Genomic DNA, 24,375 nt, shown 5'->3' with positions numbered 1-24,375 from the left:
CATAGACACACACACACAAACACAAGGATACTGAAATGAATATACAATTTATTGTTAAAAAAAAGAGCCACAGTGCCAAATTCAGCACCAGGTATGTTTTAATGCACCTTCCTCCCTTGCCTCAGTGGGATTGTAGAGAATAGGTTTAGATGACCTACGTTCAAGCAACAGAACCAGGAAAAATGTGTCATTATTGAATTAAATAGGGCTTTTGTCTTGCCTTGGATTCCACTGAGGACAAATACATGTTCTTTTCAAAAAAAAAAAAAAAAAAAAAAAAAAAAAAAAAAAAAAAACAAAAAAAACCAAAACAAAACAAAAAAAACCCCACAAAAAACAAAAAACAAGCAGCAGAAGCAAAGTCATGTGCAAATAATGAAAGAATCACTGCAGACTGTTTGGGAGGACAGCTCCAGGAAGAGGGGAATACGTTCACAGGCATTGTTTGCTGCTGGTCTTCACAATGCCCTTTGTCTTCTGAAAATGTTATTGCAATTAAACACTGGCTCAGCCAATGAAGTGAATCAGAGGGTGCTTATTTATGAGAACATTTGGAATGGATAATATGTGGCATAATTTCTGAAGGCTGATAGTTATGAAACCTCCTCCTTTTACAGCAGGCCTTCATCTCTGTGTAATATTCTCTTACTGGCCAGCCAAAACATGAACTTGTTTCCCCAGCTAGGAAAGCAGCACTCTCCAGCACTTACACACCAGCAAGTGAGCATAAGCACAGTATATTTATGTATTGCTTATAGGAAACCCAAAGGATGAATCAAGGGTTTGCCTGAAACAAGGCTCTGTCTGGGTGTGCACCAAACTGCCTTCTTTTCCTGTCACAGAACGTGCCTCCAAGCCAGCACAAAAACCGAATTCTCAGGACTGAAGAGGTTTTTCACCATTTAGCATGGAACTAGAAAGCAGGCTCCACAAGAGGGAGCCAGAAAACGAACAATCTTTCACGAAGCAGGCTATTAAACTCTTTACAGAATAAAGTGGTGGGCGTGCTACAAGGTGTCCTTCACCAACCAGAGCAGGTGGCTGAGCTGCTGCTCCCCTTCCTCTAAGAGGGTTGTTTGTTGTATGGGAGCATCAAGTCGTTCTTCAGGGCTTTGTAGAGACTGACAAAGGACTCAGCCCAAGTGTCTTTCTGGTGCCCCTGGGACTGAGCAGCTCTGTAGGCCGTGTAGACCATGGTCAGCACTGTCCTTTCAAAGTCTTCCTTCTTGAGGACCCTCGGGTAGGAAGACAGCCTGCTGCTCAGCCTGCGGATCTCTGTGATGCTCTTAGGGATAATCTCGTTGCAGATGGTGTCAAACTCAGCAGCCTTCCTCAGGGAAGCCAGCTCCTCATCTTTGATGGAGATCCTCTGACCTTTGTCGATGTCAAGCTCAGCTAAAAGAAACTGGTACAAAATCAGAATACAGAAAGCTATTTATTTCCTCCAAGAGACTCTAGACAGAGTGCATGTGAATTAACAACATGTTCTTGGGTCTTTAATTTTTGTCAAATGGAGACAGTTGCACTGTCTGGAGCTGGGGAAGAACAGAAAGTTGCTATGTGTTCTCACCTTTCTGGTGCACTATCACATAGCCACGGGTTTACTGCTGGGATGAATAAAAATGACACAAAGCCAGATAATGGATAACCCAATGATGGGCAGTATCCCCAGTCTTAGTTAAAGCTTAAGGTATCATATACTGAACCTCATAAAGTAGGACCACATCTTCCAGCGAGTTTTGTAACACTGGGTTCAGGAAGGCAGCTGAGGACCTCTTGAATCTCTGAGCAGCTGGGAAAAGCACAGCTGGAAAACAGCAATGGGAAAAGAGAGGTTCCATAAGGTGCCAAATACTGATAAGAAGCAGCACTTTTCAATAATAGAATCAAGTAAAAAAAATGCCTCTTGCGAAGTCTTACTGTACAGTATGGTATTTGACTGTAAATGAAATGTCTGGCAGGGATTGCTTTGACCCTGATCTACCAAGGATGGAGGTTAGCTGGATCCATAGGGTGCCTAACACAGGGTGCTTTTTTATCCAAGCCTGGGACTCTGAGTTGCACCACCAGAGGTGAAAGGAATAATTGCAGCATTAACATTGTCTGAAATACAGGCTCTTTTCTTGGATCTGGAAGGGGAAATCAGTACTGATACTCAACAAAAAAGACTTTATTTGGTCCGTTCTTCTACTGTCATGCTTCTGAGAGTCTACATTTCTCCTGGTTTCAATTGCCTAAAAATTGATCTCCTTATTTATTAGAGACAGATCCTCCAGAGAGTAACCACCTCATCTGTCCTGGGCATTTACACTTGGAAGGAGTGACTCACCCAGATGTCTCTGTCACTTCACTGAGCCTGTTACCAGCTTAGACAAGGCAGCTACATCCAGTGAGGTGAATCCCAGCTTAGTGTGACTTTAATACTTTGCAGTGTAATAACTGGAACAAAACAGAGCCTGCTACCATCAGGTATCTGTTCACCACTGTGAAGCGCACTACAGACGTTGTCTCAGGGAAATGAGACAGGAAACATATGTACAGCCCCTGAACTCAGCACCCCAGTGAAGTAGAGCATTTCCGGAATCAGTGACCTGGACAGTCCAGGGTATAGAAAACATCTGATGCTGTTTTAGAGAAGACCTAAATGCTTTGAGTTATTAACCAGGTTACAAACCATCCATGTACTGTTAAAAAGTCTAAATTACTTTCAGAGCAAAAGGGAAAAAACTCTGTTTAATGTTTTATTTGTATATTATTATTTGTATATAATTTCGATTTTGATGGTTGGGTAATCATAATTTGAATTTGTTGGATTTTTTTCTACCATTCAGGAATAGGAAGGGTTTACTTTTTTAACTTGTGCTTATGTGACTGTTGGTATGTTTCCCATAAACTTCACTTCTCAACTTTAACTGTTTGCCAATAGATACATTTGGAAACCAGTCTAAGAAAAAAAGGAAACAAATCCCCCAAATTTTGACAGGCATTATGATTCCCCTGTCAAAATTAAGATTTTTTAGAACTATGAGTAACAAGTAGTAGAACATGAAGCTTACTTTGAATTTTTTGGAAGGTTTCAACCTGCCCTTCCTCTACCAGATTTTTTTCCCATGAAACATTTTTACTCAATCAATTTTGTCTGGTTTTGCCAAAGTTCTTGTGATGGATTTTGCACGCTGCCTGTAAAAAACCTGAACGTCATTTAAAGCTCTCTCTTCTAGGCATTAAAAAAAGAAAAAGAAAAAAAAAAAGAAAAGAAAAGAAAAAAAAAAGGCTGGAGCAACTGTAATTATTTTATGGAAAAGCTGTCCCAGCTCTCTGACTACATGGTTTGTCAGACAATTTGCCTCTTTGGGGTTACCCAAGCAGATCATATATACGCAGTTTCTTCCACACTCGGTACCCTAAATGCAGCCCAGCTTCCTGCACCATTGGCAACTGCTGATTTTGTTATAGTTTGGCTTGTTAATGTTATTTAAATTCTAGCAAAGCAAGAAGAGAGAAACCAGAGCCTCAGGACCTTTATTATCCTGCATATGGAAAATGAATCATGATAACACTAGGTATGAAGCAATTCATACTTGATGATACAAAGGGTATTTTGGCCTTAAATTATCTAGGGAAAAGGTAAAATATTTTGTTAAATTACAATAAGCATACTGCAGTTAGATAGTGTAGTTAGGATGGGTTTCAGGCATAGCTGCTCCATCCCTGATGTTTCCCTCTCTTGCTCAGAGCTTTGCTGAGGCGCACTGGAGCTACTCCATTTTTTGCTCTTGACAATTCAAGGATGCAACTGAGTGCATGTGAAGCACTCCAAACTTCAGTACTAATTGCTGAGTAATTAAAACTTTTATTACTGGGCAATTAAAACTCTAATTACTTAGCAGCTGGCAGAAATCCAGTCCATAATGATGACTATTCATTTTTATACCTTTTAGCTTTTAGATGCCCTTTTGGTGAAAACAGCCTCAGAGCATGGAGTACCTCTACATCTGCAGATGGTTCACATCTCAAATATCCCCTGAGCCATGGGAAAAGTGTCTGTGGCATCTTGCTTCAGTGCTGTCATGCTTCTTGTCATCACACTGATTGCTTTTAAGCTTCAGTCCAAGCACAGATTCCCACCACGGAGCTGAGCACCCAGAAAAGCCTCAGGAAAGGATTCACACAAAAATGAATGCCATGCTATTGACTCAGTACTGTCCCACTTGCTGAGTCACAAGTAACACCTCAGAAAGAAGAAGGGTTTGTTAGGAGATTCAAAGGGACAAGGGCTTGGGCAGCTCTGTTGTGAGAAGGGATTTTTATGCGTATCAGAAGCATGCCAGCCTCTGTAGCACTGACTCTCTCGTCTCATTATCTCGTTCCCAAAACTTATTAAAGTTTGTTACAGTTCTTAGAGACTCAGAAAGTCCTTCAGAGCTCATTTGTATTTGTCACGGTTATCTGATTTTCCTGATCTGCATTTTATTCAGTCCTCTCTTTCTCCATCTTCCTGCTCAGCAGTCAAATCCTTCCACCATCATTCCCTCCATAGTCCTCCCCATGAATTCATGAGTTCCTCCAAGTCTGTATGAACACTTGGAGCAAGCACTCTGATTTTCATTGTACTGACTTAACATGTGTCAGCTAAGTACAAAAGCTGAGATACAGAAAGATTTTCAGTCAGTTTCTGCATTTGATGATTGCAAATTCCACTTGAAGCTTTTTTGCTGACTTTTACTTCTTCCTGCATTTACTTCCATCTCTGACATGAGTTGCCTGGGGACATCGAAGAACAGTAGAAGAGTTTATAACTCTTTACTAATTTCTTTCCCAAGAGACTTCTCTATAAAGCTCTCAAGCAACTGGAGATGCAGAGTGATGTGCATGATTTTATGTTCATATTGGAGGCAATTCATTTCAATGGAAGTAGCCATGAACATCTAAGCAGCAGAGATCCCCTATTAGTATTGACAGTGAAACCCCAGTCTAGTGATCTTGGAGGTTGGTGGAGAGTCTCCAATTGATTTACTGTTTTTATTTCTCTTACATATGTGTTGAGACATCTCCAATGTAGATATGGGTGCTTCTGTCCTAAGGGTTGGTCAGTCATGTGACAAAAAACTCATGATTTGCAGAGACAAGTTAGGAAAAATAAGATTTTCATTGTCCTTACTGAAAACATTTTCTATTATATATCTATATATAACTGCCATGCTCATCCTCTTCCAAACCCCTTCTCCAGAAAGGCCTTGGGAGTTCTGCCTTCCTGCCTGCTCAGAGCTCAGGGCTAGAGGTGGATCAGAGAGAGCAGCATATCTGAGCACAGCCACCCCCTCCAGGCAGCCCACACATCTCTGCTAAGGGGTGGTTAAACGTGCCCTCCAAAACTGGCACAGAAATCTCCATTTTCTTCTTGCTGCAGGAGCCTATCCAGTCCCCTACTGCTCTGTTGACTCAATTCCACTCTCCTTCAAGACTACCCAGGCTCTTAAAAAAAAAAAAAAAAAAAAAAAAAAAAAGCCATGTTTGCCAACTCATTGACCTGCTTCTAACCACTTAGCTAAAGCATCTTTATGGCTTAAACAAAACATCACATTTGAGGCTGACAATAGCCTCATTTTAAAGATGTTTTCATCTCTCTTAAGAGATTCTGCCAGAATCTTCTGCACTTCATTAGCTGTGTGGTAAATATTTGTGATACTTTCCCATGTTTTCCCTGCAGTTTGATTGGTGAGGGTACAGATGTTTAGTTTTGCTTTCCAGTTCATGCATCTGTTCATTATTTCCGAGATGCTTCCTGTGATGTGTTTGCTCAATAAGCACAGAGCATAGCTGCAGGAGTTCTGTTATTTGTGCATCATCATTGCCCTTTTCTTCCCCTATGAAAAGGTATGAAGCTCAATTTGGGACTGGTGCAGCCCATTGCTCCAAAGCAAGTACAGTTCCCCGGGGTTCTGGGGCATGAACAGTTTAATTGGGGTTATGATTCAGAAGGAATGATTTTGATTGCCATCAGAGGCATGGAAAAGACTTATCTCATTGCTTCAGAAGGACACCTTTCATGAAGGACAGGAGGAGCAGAGGAACAAGGATTTGATTTGAAGGATTTGATTCTTCAAGATGGATTCAAGTTTTTGCCAAAGAAAAAAACCTCAGCACTGCCATAAAGTGATTGTATAGGCAGATACATTAGCCATTATAATTAATGCCATGCAAAAAATAGTGAGTGGTCCAGGCTGACTGAATCTATTTTGTTGCAGAGACTGCTGGGCAGTTCCTAGAAGCTGTTGTTTTGGATTTTAGGGCAAATGCCTGAAATGCTCACAAGAGGATTCTTTAGTGTGTGGGTGACTGCACACTGGAGCAGATTGTCCAGAGGGGTTTTGGAATCTCCTGCACTGGAGATATTTTAAATTGTCTGAACACAATCCCATGCCATGTGCTCTGGCATGACCCTGTCCCTCCCAACCTGGCCCATTCTTTCTGGATGATTCTATAATTGTGTGTGGGAAGCAAAGGTTTGAACTCTCCTTGACCAGGCTGTGCAGAAGAGAAGAGGACACGAGTGTCAAAGTTTGCATACTTTTGAAAAAAGCTTTTGTTTTGTGCTTCTCTTTGATAACCTTACTTCTGAGGGCTTGCACACAGACCAGAAGTATCTTTTATACATAAAGAATTTTATTTCTGTCTAATGACACTTTGGTGGGTCCATGCTGAGTTTCTTCACTGCTGAAGTAACAATTCACTATTCCCTATTTGCTGCCTCAGGCTAACAGGGAAATACCCTTGAAAATACCTTGAAAATGGTACTCTTTACCATTCTGCAGTGGTGTCAAAAGCTTCACTTATACCAGGGTGGGGGGTTGTTAACCTGTGACAGGTGTGTCAGGCAGTGGAAGTGGTAATGTAAATCACAAAAAGGGCAGGATTATTAAAGTATTAATGTGTTTTATGCATTTTATTCCTTGTCCTGTGCTTGGCTCATCCCCAGAAGGATGCATCTTCACCACCTGCAAGGTGTTTGCACTGTCCTGGGCCGGCAGCTGTTGCCAGGGCAGAACATGAGATTTGGCTACACTCCCTCACTTCTTGCTTTTCTGTATCAAAACTGCTATATTAGAAATCATTGAACACTTTGTCCTAGTGCAGGAGAAATTGACAGACTGGGGATTTGGAGGAAGAATAAGGGGAATAAAATAGGGAGAAACACATACAAAATCTTAGAAAGACAAGGAAAAAAAATGGTGCAGCACGCTGCAGTTTAGCATCTGAAACTTCTGGACTTATGTCTGGATTTGCAGTTATTGACATAAGTAGCTTCTATGATAACAAGTGCAATGCAAAGACTTTTATCCAACTTTGATACATTTAAATCTCCATCACTGGGGATTAAATCCCAATGCTCCTTAGGAGAACACAGCAGGGAGATGGAGAAAACATTTTAATTACAAAACAACATGAATTAGCACATGTTTAAAAGCAGCTACCAAGAGAATGTGCCTCTTTTTGCCCTCAGTTCATTTCCTTGCTGTCTTAGCTCCTAAGGCTAAACTTAATTCATAACTGTTGACTAAAAGTGAGAATAGACATTAGCATCATATTTAGTTATTAAGAAAAAAAATGGTTAAAGGAAAAGCTTTGTCTTGAAAAGTTTTGTTAATAAGGATGGAGGAAGTAGATCTCCCTACAGTTGGCAACAGGCAATACTGTTCTTAAGGAAAAAAAAAAACCAAAACCACTTTAAAACACTTAAAATTAATAGCAGATTGTATTTAATTCCATACTGCAATGTATTAACAGTTTTTTTTCAAAGTAAGTTAGATTTTACTAATTTATCTCCCTTTAAAGAAACAAACACATTCTGAAAGGGTGTCTGAGTTGCATAAAATAGAACCCATTTCTACATAAAACTTCTGCCCTTCATAAATGACCTGAGATATGTGAGATTAGATAAATGTGCAACAGAATTCCCTTTAAAAAACTAGAGTGGTAATAGCTTGTCTAGCTACTTGGCACAAGTTAGAAATGGAAAGGTGTATTAGAAAGACCAAAAAGCCATTATGCTTGCAGAAATGGATATTGCTAGAGAAGAAAATGGTTCGCTTGAGCCTGTGTTTGTGAGAGGTGGAGGATATTTACATTCATGACTTAAGTGAAATGGTTTCAAAGATATCACGAGCACCAACCAACTAAAATGGTCTGAGAATTTATTCCCTCATATGGAATTTCCATTATGCAGCATTTTCACCTGTTCCCAGGCTGAAACAATGTATACTATGTTATTTATTCTTCCCTTGGTGTGATAAGGAGGGGTCCCCACCTGGAATTATTTATGCTCATAAGAAAACATTCCAGTCAGCCATGAGAGGCCTTTAATATGCTGGAGTAAAGTCTCTGCAGAAGGTGTGAAGAGAAAAAATGCACCCAGAGAAACTGAAGGAAAGAAGAAGTGAAATATATTGTTTTCTTATCTGTCAGTTTGCTGCTATATTAGAAAAAACTGGAATAGACTATGGCAAAAACTGTGTAAGTGAAGGGCAGAAATAAAGGAAAGAAATATCAACCCTGCTCCACAGGTTTAACTCATAGGCAATAAATAATTGTGGTAACACAGTTAATTTCAGGCAGAGTTGGGAAATGGACCAGTACTTTATGTTCCTGTATTCATTGCAGAGCCACCTCTCCTTCCCTGCCTGTGTTGCTCACAATGGTTCTGATCCAAGGGAAAGACACCAAGCAGACTTAATTAGACATATTTGTGAAATAGTTTCCTCTTTCACATTTCCTACAAATTAACAGGCAAAGGGATATAATGATGCTCCAATCTACTTCCATTTCTCCCGGAAGGAAGGAAGGAAGGAAGGAAGGAAGGAAGGAATACAGCAGGGTGTTTGTGTTTGGTGCTGAGCTGTGGGGAAACACCCAAGGAACAGAATGAAGCAGCTGCCTCTGCTGTTGAGCAGTGGAGAGAGAGCAAAGGAAACCAGAGCTCTGCTTCACGGGAAAAGACAGAACTACAGCAGCACCAAGGGCTTCCTGCATGGTGCTATTGCTGCTCTGGAAGGAAAGCCCTTGAACACAAAATCGCACTCACCAGATCTATGCCCTTTTTATATCAACATCGAAGAGCCCAAAGGGGTGGGCTCAAGCCTTGCACCACCTCCCAGGTATGCATTTCCTCAGAGCTGAGTCACTGGGCACCCAGAAAAGGTATTCACTCAGTAGCTAAGAATGGCTGGGTTTCCTTTGTGTCTTGGCAGGCAGAGGTGGCAGTTTGGCCAGGGTTTTTCTGAGCCTGACCTAATGGAGCTGTAGCTGCAAGGGGCCGCTCCTCCCCGGCGCTCCCTCCTTCCCTTGGTGCCACAAAAAACACCGCTTTGTGTGGCCACACAGGCAGCTAAGCCAGGAATCTCCCTGGTCGTCAATGAAGAGAAAAAGCAAACAAAAAAAAAACAATGCTAGTTTTTAGCTGTCTCACTTCACAACACATCTGCTACACCAGCAGCATTTCTATGTGTGAGAAACTCCCAGTGCAGTTGTGCTCTAACTGCTATTGGTGTAGCTGGTGATGATTCAAGTCCTCAGATGACCTAAGGATGGAAATCAGCCCTGGAAGGAAAAGCAGAAGCCCTTCCTCATGCCTTCACACCCTTGATCAAACCACCAGATGGATAAGATCCTTTTTTTGTTGATGATGGCCACATCAACAAGGGTAGCCATTGCTCCTGCTAGAGAGGGTTGGCTGCAGGACCATCAGCTGCCAAACTCTTCTCCCCCTTCTATGCTTACACCCCACTGAGCTTTTAACAGAGGAAATTCAACTGGCAGAAAGAATATGTAAAATTTTTTCCCAGACTGGATAAAGAGAAAAGAATCAAAGGTCCAGTTTGAACTACAGACCTAACAGGGAGTAGTATGAAATTTTTTTCATGGTCACATGACAGCTCAGAAATGCCAGGGACCCTGGAATTATTCACTTAAGCCACCTGTGAATGGTTTCAACTGGCAAATAAATTCAAGTGTCTGACAGTGGGTCTAGGAGCAGTCCCTGATCTGATTGCCAACTATTATTATTTTACTCATGTATGAATTGCTCACATACATGAAACAACAAGGTACTCCTCATCCTCACTAAGTATGAATATCACAGCTCAGAATTGAGGAGAAATAAACATTAGATTGACCATATCTTCTCACTCCAATTGGAAACAACCAGAAATGTCTTCCCTTTTTCTTCAGATCCCCATCCAAATTGAAATAAATTGTTAGGAAGTGAATACATAAATACCAGTTTTCTGCTTCCTCAGCTCTGGGATTTCACTTGCTCTTCAAAAGCAGGGAATCCCCAGCTGCCTTTCCAGCTGTTCATTGAGCTCCAAATGTCAGTGCACCTGCTGGGGTTTTCTTAATGACATGAATATGTGCTGGATGAGAAAGAGAATAAATCAGCCTTGCCCAGAAAACAAAAAGAATAGGGGTACTGCGTCCTTTTTGTAAAAAAAAAAAAAAAATGTGTTATTTTTTGGAGACAATGCCTTTTCAAATCATTGTATGATTTCTAGTAGTGTCAATAAAGATAAGAACTCTGAGAAAGGGACTCAAGACCTGAAAATGGATTTAGGTTTGTCTCTGAATTGAACTGCTACAACTGCTTTGTAACATAATCAGAGCATGAAGGATGGAAAGCTGGGCTGTATCCCTGGTGAGAGTCAGGGCAAACACATGTTTCTCCTGGAGAGGTGAGTGAGAATCAGCACAGGAAGACATCTGTTCTGTCAAGTGCACCTGTGTGCATGTCGGGGCCCCCTTAATGTCTGCATCTCTGTTGAAATAATATTGAAATATTAGTGAAGCTCAAATATAATCCTCCACTAAAACTGATCAGTGGATTTCAATGTGTGCAGATGCGATGTTGGGCAAAGGCAGTCTTTGTGATATTGCCATAAACATTGCACAGGAATATAAAGGATGAATGCAAAATGGGTTGGCATTCCCCATTTCACAAATACACATATGGGATTTCCATTTTACAAAGCTGACATTTTTCCAGTCTTCATTGTTACCCCAAACTAAAACCTGTCTATTCCTATTCCTATTTCCTCCCAAAACCTGTCTGTTTCGAGATCTTTCAGGTTTCAAGATCTGCTGAAATAAAGCTGAGACTGATGTACAACTGGATTCACTATGAAATACAGAAAGCTTTGCTAAAACTTTTGTTTTTGTTTTTGTTGCAAATTGTTAAAGGCTGCTGAACACTGTGGGTGAGATCCTCAGATGACCTGAGCTGGCACCACCAGCTCTGCGATGCTGCTCTCCTGGCAGCCAGGCCACAGAGAAGCCTGTGCTGTGAAAGACACACTTGGCATCACAGAGGAGACAAGAACGGTAAAGTCAGAGTTACAGAATTCTTACAGCCAACAGAATAACCCAAATATCCTGTTTCCTGAGGAGAGAGACCTGAAAGGCACAAAATGCTGACAGCTGTGCCTGAAGTTGATGGAAATTCAAAACCTTTCTCAACCTCTTTCGCTGTTGCAGTCCCTGTCCCAGTGGCTCCTTGCCAATTTGTCACATATATTTGATTCAGTGCTCTTCTTCCTTAATGTACACCCTCTTCTGGAGCCATTTGAGCTGAACTTGTAAAATAGATTTTGGCTTATGGGAAAATAATGGAAGTAAGTGTTTAAGAAAAAAATGACCTCATCTTCTAAATTTAGGATGAATAAATTTAGAGAAAGGGAGGAAGGCCTGATTTCCATGAAACCTTTTAGCATGCTGCTGACTGAAACCAGCTGGGAGTCAGTTCCTTGGTTTAACTCCTCTGTGTGTGAGGACTGTGTGTGAAGGCATTGTTACTGTGCAGAAGCACTTTAATTAAGACGCTGTGATACTCATCGTAAATCTCATCCTGTTATTTTTTCCATTTGGGCTTTCTCCTTGCTAGCTCAGAGACTCTGAAGCTTGCATAATGAAATGAACTTGCTTATTATTGCTCATTTCAAGGTCTTGCTGGTGTGTGGGTTACATCCTACTAGAGAAAAATCTTCTGGTCCATCTGCTGTCTGTTGCTTTGGCCTACAGAATCACTCCTTGTCAAAGCTGACTTCAGAATGTGATATATCTTCATGACAGATCTTCCTCAGCTTTTTAGTGATGGTGACCTCCCAGGTAAGCTTATAGACACCACCTGGTTATGAATATGTGATTGATACACATCTTACATCATCTTCATATGATTTCCTTTTGTCAAGTTAGGGTAATCATTGTCTGAGATGCTGGAACACAGAGGTCATTTGCAGGGGTAGACTGACATTTAGTATGGCCACAAAATAAGGCAGGGACTACTTGTCTCCTTATTTACAATTCTAAATGCTAGCCCCAGTAATCTTTAAGTTCTACTTTGACCTCTGAGTGCCAAGAATTAAGGATGGATGAAGGAGAATAAAAACTAGCTTGTCATGGCTGAGCTCCTTGGATTAGTAGTGTTAACCACTGCAGTGGGTTACAGAGACAGGCTGCCATGAGCATGTTGGTTTGTTGTGAAAGGAACGCTCAGAAGGTGATTTATAACTTTGCCTGAATAATACATGTGTTACTTTGTCAGCAAAAGCACCCATGGGGAAATGCACTGGGCTTTGGAAACAGCTCAGTAAAGCACAGTTTGCTCCCAGCTGGAAATGCAATGGGAAGGACTGGCACTCTTTTCCACCTCAGTGGGCAGACATCCAGGGGGTGATGACCTCCAGCCTCAGGTCCAGCAGAAGATATATCATATCATGGCTGGTAGCACGAATTCAACCAGGAGGGAAAAGCTCCTGGGGGAACACCACAAGTGGGTGTGAAAAGCCAGCTGGGCATGACACACATTTCCATCTTTGATCATGAAAATAGAAAGGGGGTATTTAAGACATGTGACAAGTTGGTTACACTGCTGAATTTGTGCAAGTAGAAACTGAGCTCTCTGCCTTGATGGTGATATTTTACTTCAGAGTCCCTCTATGTTCCTTTGGAGGATCTAAGTGCAGATGTTTTTCAGCTCTGGCATTCACTCTGGCTGGAGCACACTGGCTGTGAGCAGCATGCACAGGGAGTGGGGCTGACAGAACTGGGTGCGTGATGGATTGATGGGCTATGGCACATGCGGTTAGTCATTCAGGGCTTGAAGGGTATCCAGGAATTCACAGCAAGTGTCCAGCAGCCTGCTCCCAAAATACAGCTTCTGGCTAGAAAAGGAGCATCTTTCTAGGGAAATACAATTTGTTATGGTATCCCTAACACTTAGGTATTTACTAGGCAGATTCTTCAAAACCAGGCTTCATCAGCTGAAGCCCACAGCACTCCCTTGTTGTGAACATGGAAAATGCAGCACCATGGCAACACTGCTCCCCAGCCTGTGTGACTGCCCCATCTCTCTCAGTCCCTCTGCTAAACATATCCTGCTCTCTGCCTTCCTATAGGATTCCCTCCATCCCTACAATGCAGCAGTGCCCAGGCCTCAGCCAAGTGGCTGCCATCTTCCCTCAGAACAGCAGGATGGTTTTAGGGAGAGATCAGATGCTGTGAAATGATGTGCCCATTCATTTCACCCTCACTTTTCCCAGATGTTCTGTGTGTCAACAGGGCCACATCATCATCATCATCATCATCATCATCATCATCATCATCATCATCATTATCCTCTCCTGCTGGAGGGCCCAACAGGGCAGACACACAGTGTCCCCTGCCACTTGGGCCTAACTGGGGCTGGTAGATCTAATTTTTGCTGATTGCATCTGATTCCTGCTGTGGGATAGACCAGTGTGGAAAAATCTTTGGATACTCTTATATCCTCATTCCTTTGTGAGGACCCAACTGAACTTTATGTTTGCTAAGTACAAGTCAAAGTAGGACAGCCCCTTTGAGTTCTGTTTATTAAAAACCTGGCAGTATAAAGCAGCAGAAGTAGTGTATACATTTTTATCATTAGACTATTACCTTCCAAAACTTTCTGCCAAATTGGCATGGTAATCTAGGAAAACAGAAGTTGCTGCAACTATGAAAAATAGATGGTTTCACTCAACACATGCTGTACTATATTAGGAGGTCCACAAGTAGTGTTTAACTGGAAATGGAGTTTGTTCAGTGCCAAGCCATGAATAATTGCATAAATAAAAAATTAAGCATGTTTTAAATGTCTTTTATTTTAAAAAAGGGCTTAAAACATGAACAATTCTCTGAGACATAAAATCTGTGCTTAATAAATAAATTCAATAAACACTTTGTGTTTCTTCAGAGCCAAGCATAAACAAAAAAAGTAATGTCATGGCTGTGAGCATTATGAAAACCAGGGAGGAAACAGAGGGCTTTCAAAACTTGATCCATCCCTCCAGGGACTGATAGGGAACTACAAGGACTTATGTAGTTGTGGTGCTGTTTCTTATGACTGATGTTAATGGGAAATGCTGTAGCTCCACAATCCTGTAAAACTGCAAGATTCCTGCAGCTTCTGTGGAATAAAAACAGGCTGTTTCTTGGGCAATGGCAAGAGTCTTTTTGCATACATACTGCAGAAGATCAGAGGGAGGGGTTAAAAAAAGTGAAGCAATCCTGACACACTGATGATTCAGTAGCAGTAACTTTAATTTTTATACTGTGACTAGAGGTCAATTGCCCAGACTGGAAGCTCTCAGTATCCTGGTAGGATGAGACCCTGTTGGGGACTAGAAGTAAACTTGAGTCCTGCTTACATGAGAAAAAGGCAGAGCCAGCTCCAAAGGAAAGCAACCATTCCAAGAGCCTGAGAGGCAGATGGGTGAGATGGAGACCAGCTGTGCCAGGTGGGCATCTGCTGAAGTGTGGGTTCAAGTGAGGATGCATACCATGCTGACAAAGGAGACAATGCTACTCTAATCTTGATGTGATGCACATTAATATTTCCCATCCACATTTATACATTTTCTCTCTCTTTGCACCTTTCCTTTATCTTCATTTTTCCTCTCCTTTACACCATTTTCATTTTTACCTCCACCTTTTTCTTTCTCAGCATATCTGTCCTTTTCTCTGTCTCTCTCTTTGTGGCTCAAATGATCCCTGCCAGATTGGAAAGTCTCTACTCTTCCCAAGACAGAGAAGAGATCAGAAACATAAAGGTAATTTTGTGGCACACCACCACCTGCCAAATGGATGGAGATGATTAAATCCCGATGTTCTGGCTTGCAGTAGACATCCACATCCAGTCCAGTGCAGTTTGCTCTCTTTATGATTAGGCAGAACCTGTGAAGTGTTCTGCTTTCCCTGTGCCCTGACGGGGTGACAGGGGCCAGGCAGGTGTCACAGAAGACCCTGTGAGTTTGGGTCACCAACGTGAGACTGAAGCACGGCATTGTCCTTCCACTGTCCCATTTCCTCCCAAATAACCTCTGAGCACTCAACAGCTTATTTTTCCCTTTCTCAGCATCTTTTTTTCAGCTACCCAACTGGCTCCTCCTGAGCAGAGGGAGACTCAGTGGTTTGGAGCCTGGCTCCTGGCTGGTGACCTGCTTCCCTGTGGCCAGGGAGGAATTTCCAGAGGACCAACGGTATGCAGGCTGCTCTCAGGGGAACTGAGGGGCTGCCAAACCTAACCAGCAAACTGGTCCAGGAAAGGCCTCACATATGCTTTCACCAGAGGAAAGGAATGTTTGTGGAAACTGGGAGTAGTGGAGCTTTTTAAACTTTGCTTCTCTTCTCCTCCCACTCTCAGCCTCCAGCCCGACACTGAGCCTGTGGTGTAACAAGCACTGTGGCAGGAGAGAAGTGCAGACAGGCTATTGCTGCAGCCTGGAGCACCTCAGGGAGGGGAAAGGGGGTTACTGGCTGAGGACTGGTCACTGAGTAGGCATGGGAACACCACAGCCTGAGCTGCAGATCTGAGATGGTTTAATGTTTCTGAATGAGCAAGCATGCTGTAGGGGATATATCACAAAGCTGCCATTGCAACTCCCAAATTAAACAGGATTTGGGTGTAACAAGAGTCAGGCACAACAGACACATACAGAATCCCTGCATTGACTTTCTTCCCTTCCAGTTAAGGGGGAAACCCCAGAGATAACAGTCCCCTTGGGGTTTTTGGTTTGTGTTAAATAACAAGTGTCATTTGCAGTTTGTTCTCAAGTTGCCTTTTTTTTTTTCCTTTTAATGATGCTTTGATACATTTCCCCCTCTGCTTGCCAGCATCTGCTCTCTGTACAGCTGATCCTGCATCACCTTCCCCCATGCCAGTGCCATTTTGCTGAAAAACCCTTTAAATAACAAATACCTGATTTGGGCTGGAAGATTTTTAAAAAGCAAAGAAGCAAAATTTCAGATAATAAATTGTGGTGTCGCTCCTGAGAGCAGAAAAAACTACTGTTAACTTTTGTCATGCTGGTTTGCACATTGAAGTGCTTTTAAAGTTAAAGCAAGGGCCAGGTTTGTGCCCTTCAAACCCAGACACTCACACAGCTCCCTGTTTTGCTGCAGCCAGGTCCATGTATCCAGCTGGCTTCTCTGCATCTTGGATGGACTCAGCTCCCCTCAGCAGAGCCACTGGGCTGCAGGGAGATTCACAGAGCCCTGGCTGTGCCTGTGGGCAATCACCAGTTTCTCCTCCTGGGCTTGCCCTGTGGGTCCTGCCCTGCCTTGAACCCAGGCACAGGCACTGCTGCAGAGCTAATTGCTGCCCCGCTCAGTTCTTTACCTCAGCAATTTACATCTTGCCTGTCACCAGCCGAATAATCAGAGCCTCTGCAGCCTGATGATCATTAAGGCCTGCTGACTTCCCTTTCAATTAGATTGTACCATTCAGTGCTTCTGACAGGATTCCCTTCTGCGTGAGAAGTCATTACACTCCTGCAGAATTTGGCATGATTTACCCAAGGAAAACAAGAAAAAGCACTTTATGCTTCAGAAACAGAATTAAAAAATAAAATAACCACAGCTATTAACAATACACAGGACTAAATACACACACAGCCATCCTGGGGCAAGGTATTTAATGACTCTGTGCCTCACAACAAAAAAGGATGCTAATATTTCCTCTCCTTAATTACACTGAAAGTTCTCTGGAGAAGGACAGATACTTTTTTTTTCTGTGTGTTGCATAATGCCAGGTACCACTGAGGTGTCTGGGCCCAGCAGTTAAGGTAACCAGGAGGGGACTCAGTGTTTTACAGTCTTTGCACGAGCTGTTTCCTTCATCACAGAGCTGCCTCACCTCTGGAAGAGAGCACTGCCTGGTGAACAGGCACTAAGAGCAGTGAGATGGTTGTTAGGGGTGAGGTGAGGGGAGCTATTTCCAGGTGAAAGTGGAAGAAGGGGCTTAAAGGGAAGGAGGTGCTTCCCAGATGAGCTTTGCTGGGGCGGGAGGACCTTTGTGCAAATTGATCCAGATCCCAGGACAGATCCCAGATTCCATCCCTGGAACTGGGGCAAATGGATATGACACTACAGCATGCAGGGATTCTGAGAAAGATGACAAAAGTGGCAGCAAATGTCTAACTGATTTGGCAGTCCTCAGTACTGGGATGGAACTGGGATCACCAGGAAGATTCTACAGGTGCCACTTTCAGCAAATAGATCTCATTTAGTCTAGGACATATCAAAGAGAAAACAGCTTTACTTCTTGTGTCTTCCTCTTGTTGTTTACTCAGGTTTCCTCAAAATTGTCTAGTTCCTGTCTCTTTTTAACTTTTACTGTGTGAGCAGTAAGCTTTAGCCATTTTTTGGCTACTTCCTGCGGTGAATAAAGTCTCAGAATCACTTGGATCCTTCCTTCCTAACAGCATGACTGCTTTTAAAGATTACAAAATCCATCTGTGATCTAAACTAAAATGTGACAACTTCCATAATCTATCTTCCCTCTGATCTCATCAGAGTTTAGCATCTTTGCCTTAGAAGAGATTGGAAACTTTGATTTATTTTTTTAAGCATCCTTTGCATGTCTTTCAGGTTCAGGTATCTACTGTGAATTCTGACTCAGGGATCATCCTCCATGCAGGTTAAATTAATTAAGTCTGGCCCTAAAGGAGCATTTGGGGAATCAGAACACTCTAGAATAGATTTTGATTATAGTCATAGCCCTGCCTTACTGGATATTTATCCTACCATGGTTAAAATCCATTCAGAGACTGTGATATTCCAGCTACCTTTGCAACACCAAGCAGCTTTACTAATAACTAATCCCTCTCCAGACCTTCTTTAGGAGATGCCTTCATCTCCTTACAGACAGAGTTGCAATACTTGGTGCATAAATAATTTGCATCAGGGGATTCCAGCCCACAAACATGCATTCCCAGGAACTGGTCAGACTCACAGAACAAACTCTGGGTAGGCGGGAAAAACCTCTGCAGGAGATCAATCGCCTTTTGTAGCTCCAGTGAGGTTGTTGGAATGGGCCCAACAAGCAGGGAAGTTGGGGCAATTGAGGCAGTCTTCCAAGTGATCACATGAGAGCCAGAGGAAAGGGAAATATTGCATTTTCCTTATAAGAAGTAACATTCTTTTCACAGCCAGGCTTAGACAAAGTTGGTGCTGTTCCTTAGCATTTCGTCTCTTTCATTTGCACTGCACATTTTAAGAATTGGATATCAAAGTCTTTATATAAATTAATAGAAATTTATAGAAATTAAAAGAAGTGGGATAGATGTTCCAATTTAAAAATTTCTGGTAGCTGGACCAGCTGATGTAACCTCTTTTTACGCTTGGACGAGATCTCTGGAAACCTTGTCACATATCAAATAACAGACCATAACCTGGTTTACTGACCCCTTGGTACCTAAATGTGTACGTGTTTGACAATTTTTGTTGCAATTACAGGCTGTGTTCAGGCCACATTCCCTTTGCTCATGCTCTCCAAGCCAAAAGATCCACCCAAGAGTTACTGCTTGTGGTGGAATCCAGAAGCTGCTCAAGCAGGGAGTGCCTGGCTGTAGGGATGCAATATGAGATGCAGCAGGGAAGAGAGGGAAATAGGATGAAAAGGAATGGGGATAAAGGGCATTCTCTAAGTTCTGGGGCACTCGATCTTTGCACACACAGCAGAGATCACCAGCAACCAAATGACCACTGAGATTAGAACATATTAAACAGTGCTTCCTTACAAAAGTACTGACTGGCTTTCTAGCAACACCCAGTCTCTCTTTCTCTTCTACACAGTCTTCCCTCTCCTGGCACTGGAGAGCTACCAGCCTGCTCAATCCACAAGCAGAAGTAGCAGTCCAAAGTTGCTCAGGCAGCAGCTGCTCCACCAAACCCACAAACTGAGCTCCCACCACACCAGAGCAAATACTGAGAGTCTGCAATGTCATGGGGAAATTAAAGAGGATGGACCTTTTGTTCTTTCAAGCAATTCCTTCTGCAGAAAACCTTTAAGGAGAGCAGACTGTTTCCCTGGTGCTCTCAAACAGCCCTTTCACTTTCACCGTCCACCAGAGACTGGGTAGAAAATAATGCACATGGACCAGATAGATCTGATGGGACTGTAGTGATGCTTTCGAGGTCTGGTAGGAGCAGCACAAAAACTCCCCAAAAGCATGAGACCTCTGTGGTGTTGATATATCCTTTTGACACTGATGGGTGAAAAGCATTCCACCTTATTTTGTGTCTTTCAACATTTCCTTTTCCAGCTTCCACGGAGGGGTGAACTCACCTTTGCAGCTTCTCCTGCACTGTCCAAAAACCACAACCATATGAAATCTGCATCTTCCCACCCTGCAAGAATGCTACTGTTTGTGTGTCCCATTTATTAGAATCAGGCAGCATTTATAGCAAATAAACTCTTACCAGCTGAGATGTGCTAGTAAGGATTGCCTTAGGGTTTCTCCTCAGGGAACAGACAACTCTTGTAATGCTCATAATGCTAGCTTCTGCTCTCCAGTGGATTGGTACTTCTCAAAGTTTGATGGAAGCAACCAGCAAGCAGTGACACTGGTTGCCATAGCTGCATGGAAGGGGTTTTTTTGCTTATTCTTGTTGTTTGTTCCTTGGTTTCTTCAGAAGAAATGTGTCTTAAAATCTGGAATTCTTATTTGGAACTTGAAGAATTTATATAACTTCACCTCTGCCATTGCATTGGGAATAATACTTAGTCAGTAGAGACTTTTAATTTCCTTTTTTCTTTACGTTTTTTCCCTAGACAGGAGGTTCACAAAATCTGAGAGGATACTTCCATGAAGCTAAGCCTAAAAAAGGCTCAAGGAAACTTGAGGTGATGACAAGAAAATTATTTCATCATCATTCAGGATCTTTTCTTTGTTATTTTAAACACACCCATCCTAGGGAGTAAGTTTTGCCTGTGACTTCTGGACCCGTGTCCACTGCTCAGTCAAGGCAGGCTGAGAAGTGTGTGTGAGATTTTTAATGCAAAAGGCTGAGACAGTTTAAAAAGAAAAAGGAATGAATAAAGCCCTCTGTTTTCCTGCCAGAAATGCTTTTTTTTTTTTTCTTTTTTTTTTTTTTTTCCCCCACTCACTGATGCTTCCAAGCAAAGGGAAAAGGGAGTTGGGAGTTCCCAGTCAGCACAAGTGTGTTCATCTTTTCACATGTCCGAGTTCTTCTTGAGCCAAAGCTTGAATGACTGGTTACAAGGGCTGGGGATCCTAGGCTGCCCCAGTGCTTCCCATGGAAAAATGGTCAAAGCCAGACATTGCTGTATACAATACTGACTGCTCATTTCTACTGCAAACAACAACTGCTGGCAATTAAAGCAAGACCTTTGCCCTACTGTTTTGTAAACAATCTGGATGACAAGTCAACATGAGATGATACACAGATCTGTCTTTCATTTCCCTCAGACCAGATGCTGATCTGTATTTGCCTTTTCACTGCAAAACTCAAATCAGGACTCAGATAAGACTTAAATGACTGAAGTTTAACCTAAACAAGGCTCAGTTGTCATTTAGGGAGGGAGGGAGGGAGGGAGGGAAGAGCTCTGAGTGTGCAGCAGAATGTGTCATTACTCAGTACTCAAATTTCATCCTAGGTTTCTAAGCAATTCAAAAATTAAGACAGTGCTTGGACCCTCTCAAGGTACTGCAGATTTGGTTGGGTTGACACACAGTACAAGGGAGTGGAGGTTCACTGAAGCAGTTATTGCTGAAGGAGTCGTGCCTCTAAAACATCTTTAGAGCAGAATAGTCCCAGTAGATGTGGAAAAAAAATCAGTTTTCCTCCTCAGAAAATGTCTACACACACTATTTGTGACAACTGGACTCCTTATCACAACAGGGAATGAATCTTCTCTTCCCTCTGAAATCTCCAAAGCTTCCAGCTTGAAAAAAAATCTGCTTTCCCAAAAGGCACAATAGAGTTCTGATGTTTTTCTTTAAATATTCATGGTGATTAAAATTGAACTTTAATAGTTGCATTAATTCCTTTTAGGGTTGTGATGTTGTTTAATTAAAATAAGTGTGTTAGCAAAAGTGAAGGACATCCTAAAAGTGAATAGTGATTATTACATGAAATTGAACTCCTTTTTCTTATTTTTTTTCCCATTTCTTAGGCAATGTGACATCATTCTTCCAAAGGGTGGGGCTGTGGTTTTTTTTAAATTAATATATATAGTTCTGATTTTCTCACATTTTTGTGTCACCCCTGGAACAACAAATTCTTACCTACAGAATTACAGGATCTTATGACAAATATTGGTGCTATTTCCAGTCTTATACCAGAGAGAAAAACAAGGTACATGCAGGTACAATGACTCATGCAATATCAGCCAAGAGTCTGATGAAAAAAGAAAAGTTTGTGGAAAGAACCTGCCATGGTGAGTCCCAGGTCAAAGCCCTGCCAGTAAGCTCCCACTAACAGGGATTTTTTAAAAGGAATAATTAAGCATTGTAAGCAAAAATTAAGCAACCTGAGCTGGACTCTGTAGCTCTTCATTAGTTCCCTCAACCATTCCCTCTCCTACAAAATTGAAATCAAAACCAAACCCAAATGTCAGACTGGAATGGTACCAGCTACAATGAGGAGACTGGAGTAGGGAGGGAGGCATTTAAATGCTCTATTTTTTTAGCAGACTCTGGTTCCTTTAAATGTCTGTGAATCTTAATATCAGAACCAAAGAAATCTTTCGGGAGGTGTTTCCTTTCTCCACTTCCAGCAGCTCCTGAACCAGTGCCAAATACCAGAGGAGAGAATAAAATCAAAAAAAGGGAAAGGACATCATCACTAGCTTTGAAGAAAGCATCTCCTATGCCATCCAATAGTACCCAAACATTCCATAGGCTGCTGTCACACTTTAAAAAATTACAAATATGGCAAGACTGTGTATTGTCACATTGGCAGCTGAAGCCTGATAACACATCAGGTCAATTCCTCTGTGCTACCTGTGCTACCAGGGTAGGGCAGCAGCATTCCCAGGCACCTTGCACCATCGAGGCATTCTTTGCTTTACTATTGCCAGGTATCTTCCTTCTAGAGCAGATTATGTCACCTGTGACTGCACAGGCTTTCACTTTAAGGTTTCATAAGCTATATTTTTTTTTTTTTGTTAATGCAGGAGAAAAATTAGAAAGAAGAAGGGAAAAAGTGCAAGAATGTAATTCTGGTTCTTGGGCTATTTTATATATTTTTGTTATAATAGAATACATATAAAATTTTACCTTTTTGCACTTATTCATGTGTATTTTTTATTTATCTATATATTTTTAGCTGACCTGTTTAACGGAGAAAAAAATTCCAGAGTTGGAGGGGAAAAATATAATTGTGTATATATATATATATATATATATATATATATATATATGTATATACATACACACATGTATAATGCAACATAATTTGACACCAAATCTACAACTGAAATTTTTCTCTTAAATAGTTTTGCAGGTTGAAATCTTACCTCTGCTCCATCTGTGGGTCACAGTGGCATCAGCACTGTAATAGAACAGCAGCAGTACCAGAGTCTTCCAAAGCATCCTTCTCTTTAAAATGCGTATGTCTAGCTGTACAGTAGCTTTTTTATTTTCCCAGCTCCTTTCTTTTCAGGAATAAATTATGGCTTTTCCTCTCCCCCTCCCCCTTTGCAGAAGAACCTGCCTGTTCTTCTGAGTAGAGCTGAAGTCAGCTTACAGCTCCTCTCCCAAACCAAGTCTCCTCGGGATCAGGAAACTTACTTTCACAGACAGACTTTGTTTTTATCCACATCTGGAATGACTCATAGTGCATGTGAGTTTGCTGGCAGCTGGGTGAATAAATATCATTACATTTTTGTAGTTGAGTTTCATTTGTTATATGGGCCAGTTGGAATTTATTTTCGTCCAATAAACAGCCACAAGTAACTTCATTAAAAGAGACTGTGGAATTGTAGCTACGCCTCTGTAACACAGGGGGCTAAACACTAACTAACCCCTGTCCGAGGCAAATCCCTCCCCTGGAATGATGGACAGATGCCCTCAGACACTGCAGTCAGGGAGTGGGGCATGAGCTCTGCAAGAACATTTTGCTACTGTGATTCATATAATCACTCCTTTATTAAGAACACACCATGCTGCCTTTAGATTTCAGTTCTAGGCAAGACAAGTCCTGGCCTTTTCCTCCATTTGGCCAGTATGGATAACAGAAAGGTCCAAACCTATAACTGGCTCTCCTCAATGGAACTTTGAGGAACGCTAAACAACCCTAAGGACAGTCTACACTAGCCAGGCTGAATGTCTCCACATTCAGCTGAGAAAAAGAAAGGCTGAATCTGAGAAAAATAAAAGGCTACTGATAGATATCTCCGGGCTGATGCTGGGGCCAAGGAACACAGCCCTGACTCAGCATGGAGGAGGCTGCAGGTATCTACTGCAGGTATCTACTGTCCCTGACACAGCTTCAGCAGCAGCAGCATCATGGGGTGTATTTTGGGAATACAGCACCAAAATAACAGCAGGCTGATGTGTGTTGGAACAAACTGATGAAAAATAGGAAAACAAGGAGTATTTACAAACCCAAGGGATAGGGGATACGCCATTTGGTACCTATAAGTGATGAATCTAATTTTCTTTTTTTATGGTTGAGAGTAAGCCAGTAACAAATCCACAGACATCCATGAATTTATACTGGTGTAAAACTGGCACACAAGAAAGGAGACCGCAGCTCAGAAGGTATAAATAGAAGAATCAAGGAAAAGGATCAAGAGCTGGAATGACAGAGGGCACTGTGGCTCAGGATTAATGTGCACTGGCAGGAAGGCATGGAGAAAACCTGTTCAACTCCTGTGTGCCTGATGCAAACATCTGGCCTTAGCCTCAGTCCCCTCATTCCTCTCTGTCTCAGCTGAAACACCAACTGTAAACGAAGGAGGAGGGTCAAATGAGGTTGTCTTGCTCAAGGCAATTCCACTTCTTTTCCTACATGTACAGATTTTCCTATGCTCAGACTGCCCCAGGTTACTCCCACATGAGC

The 24,375-nt window shown here is 42.0% G+C and overlaps 1 protein-coding gene across 1 annotated transcript; it reads right to left on the bottom strand.

Moving 5' to 3' along the window:
• FAM180A (family with sequence similarity 180 member A) lies at nucleotides 1-23,047 on the bottom strand. The gene is made up of 3 exons (XM_041487506.1): nucleotides 22,829-23,047; nucleotides 1,707-1,807; nucleotides 1-1,405 (listed from the first exon to the last, which is right to left on the bottom strand). Exons 1-3 carry the CDS (start codon nucleotides 22,902-22,904, stop codon nucleotides 1,064-1,066), a joined length of 519 nt encoding a protein of 172 aa, XP_041343440.1. The 5' UTR covers nucleotides 22,905-23,047; the 3' UTR covers nucleotides 1-1,063.
• Nucleotides 23,048-24,375: the final 1,328 nt, after the last annotated feature.

This window comes from Pyrgilauda ruficollis, unplaced genomic scaffold, assembly GCF_017590135.1.
Source record: "Pyrgilauda ruficollis isolate IOZ18807 unplaced genomic scaffold, ASM1759013v1 scaffold80, whole genome shotgun sequence".
NCBI classification, from domain to species: domain Eukaryota; kingdom Metazoa; phylum Chordata; class Aves; order Passeriformes; family Passeridae; genus Pyrgilauda; species Pyrgilauda ruficollis.
This window is presented reverse-complemented; position numbering and strand designations above follow the sequence as displayed.

Coding starts and splice junctions, on each gene's coding strand:
- FAM180A (XM_041487506.1), bottom strand. CDS start 22,904: ATGCTTTGGAAGACTCTGGTACTGCTGCTGTTCTATTACAGTGCTGAT. Junction 1,808..22,828: donor GACCCACAGATGGAGCAGAG/GTAAGATTTCAA, acceptor GCTGTTTTCCAG/CTGTGCTTTTCCCAGCTGCT. Junction 1,406..1,706: donor ATGTGGTCCTACTTTATGAG/GTTCAGTATATG, acceptor ATTTTGTACCAG/TTTCTTTTAGCTGAGCTTGA.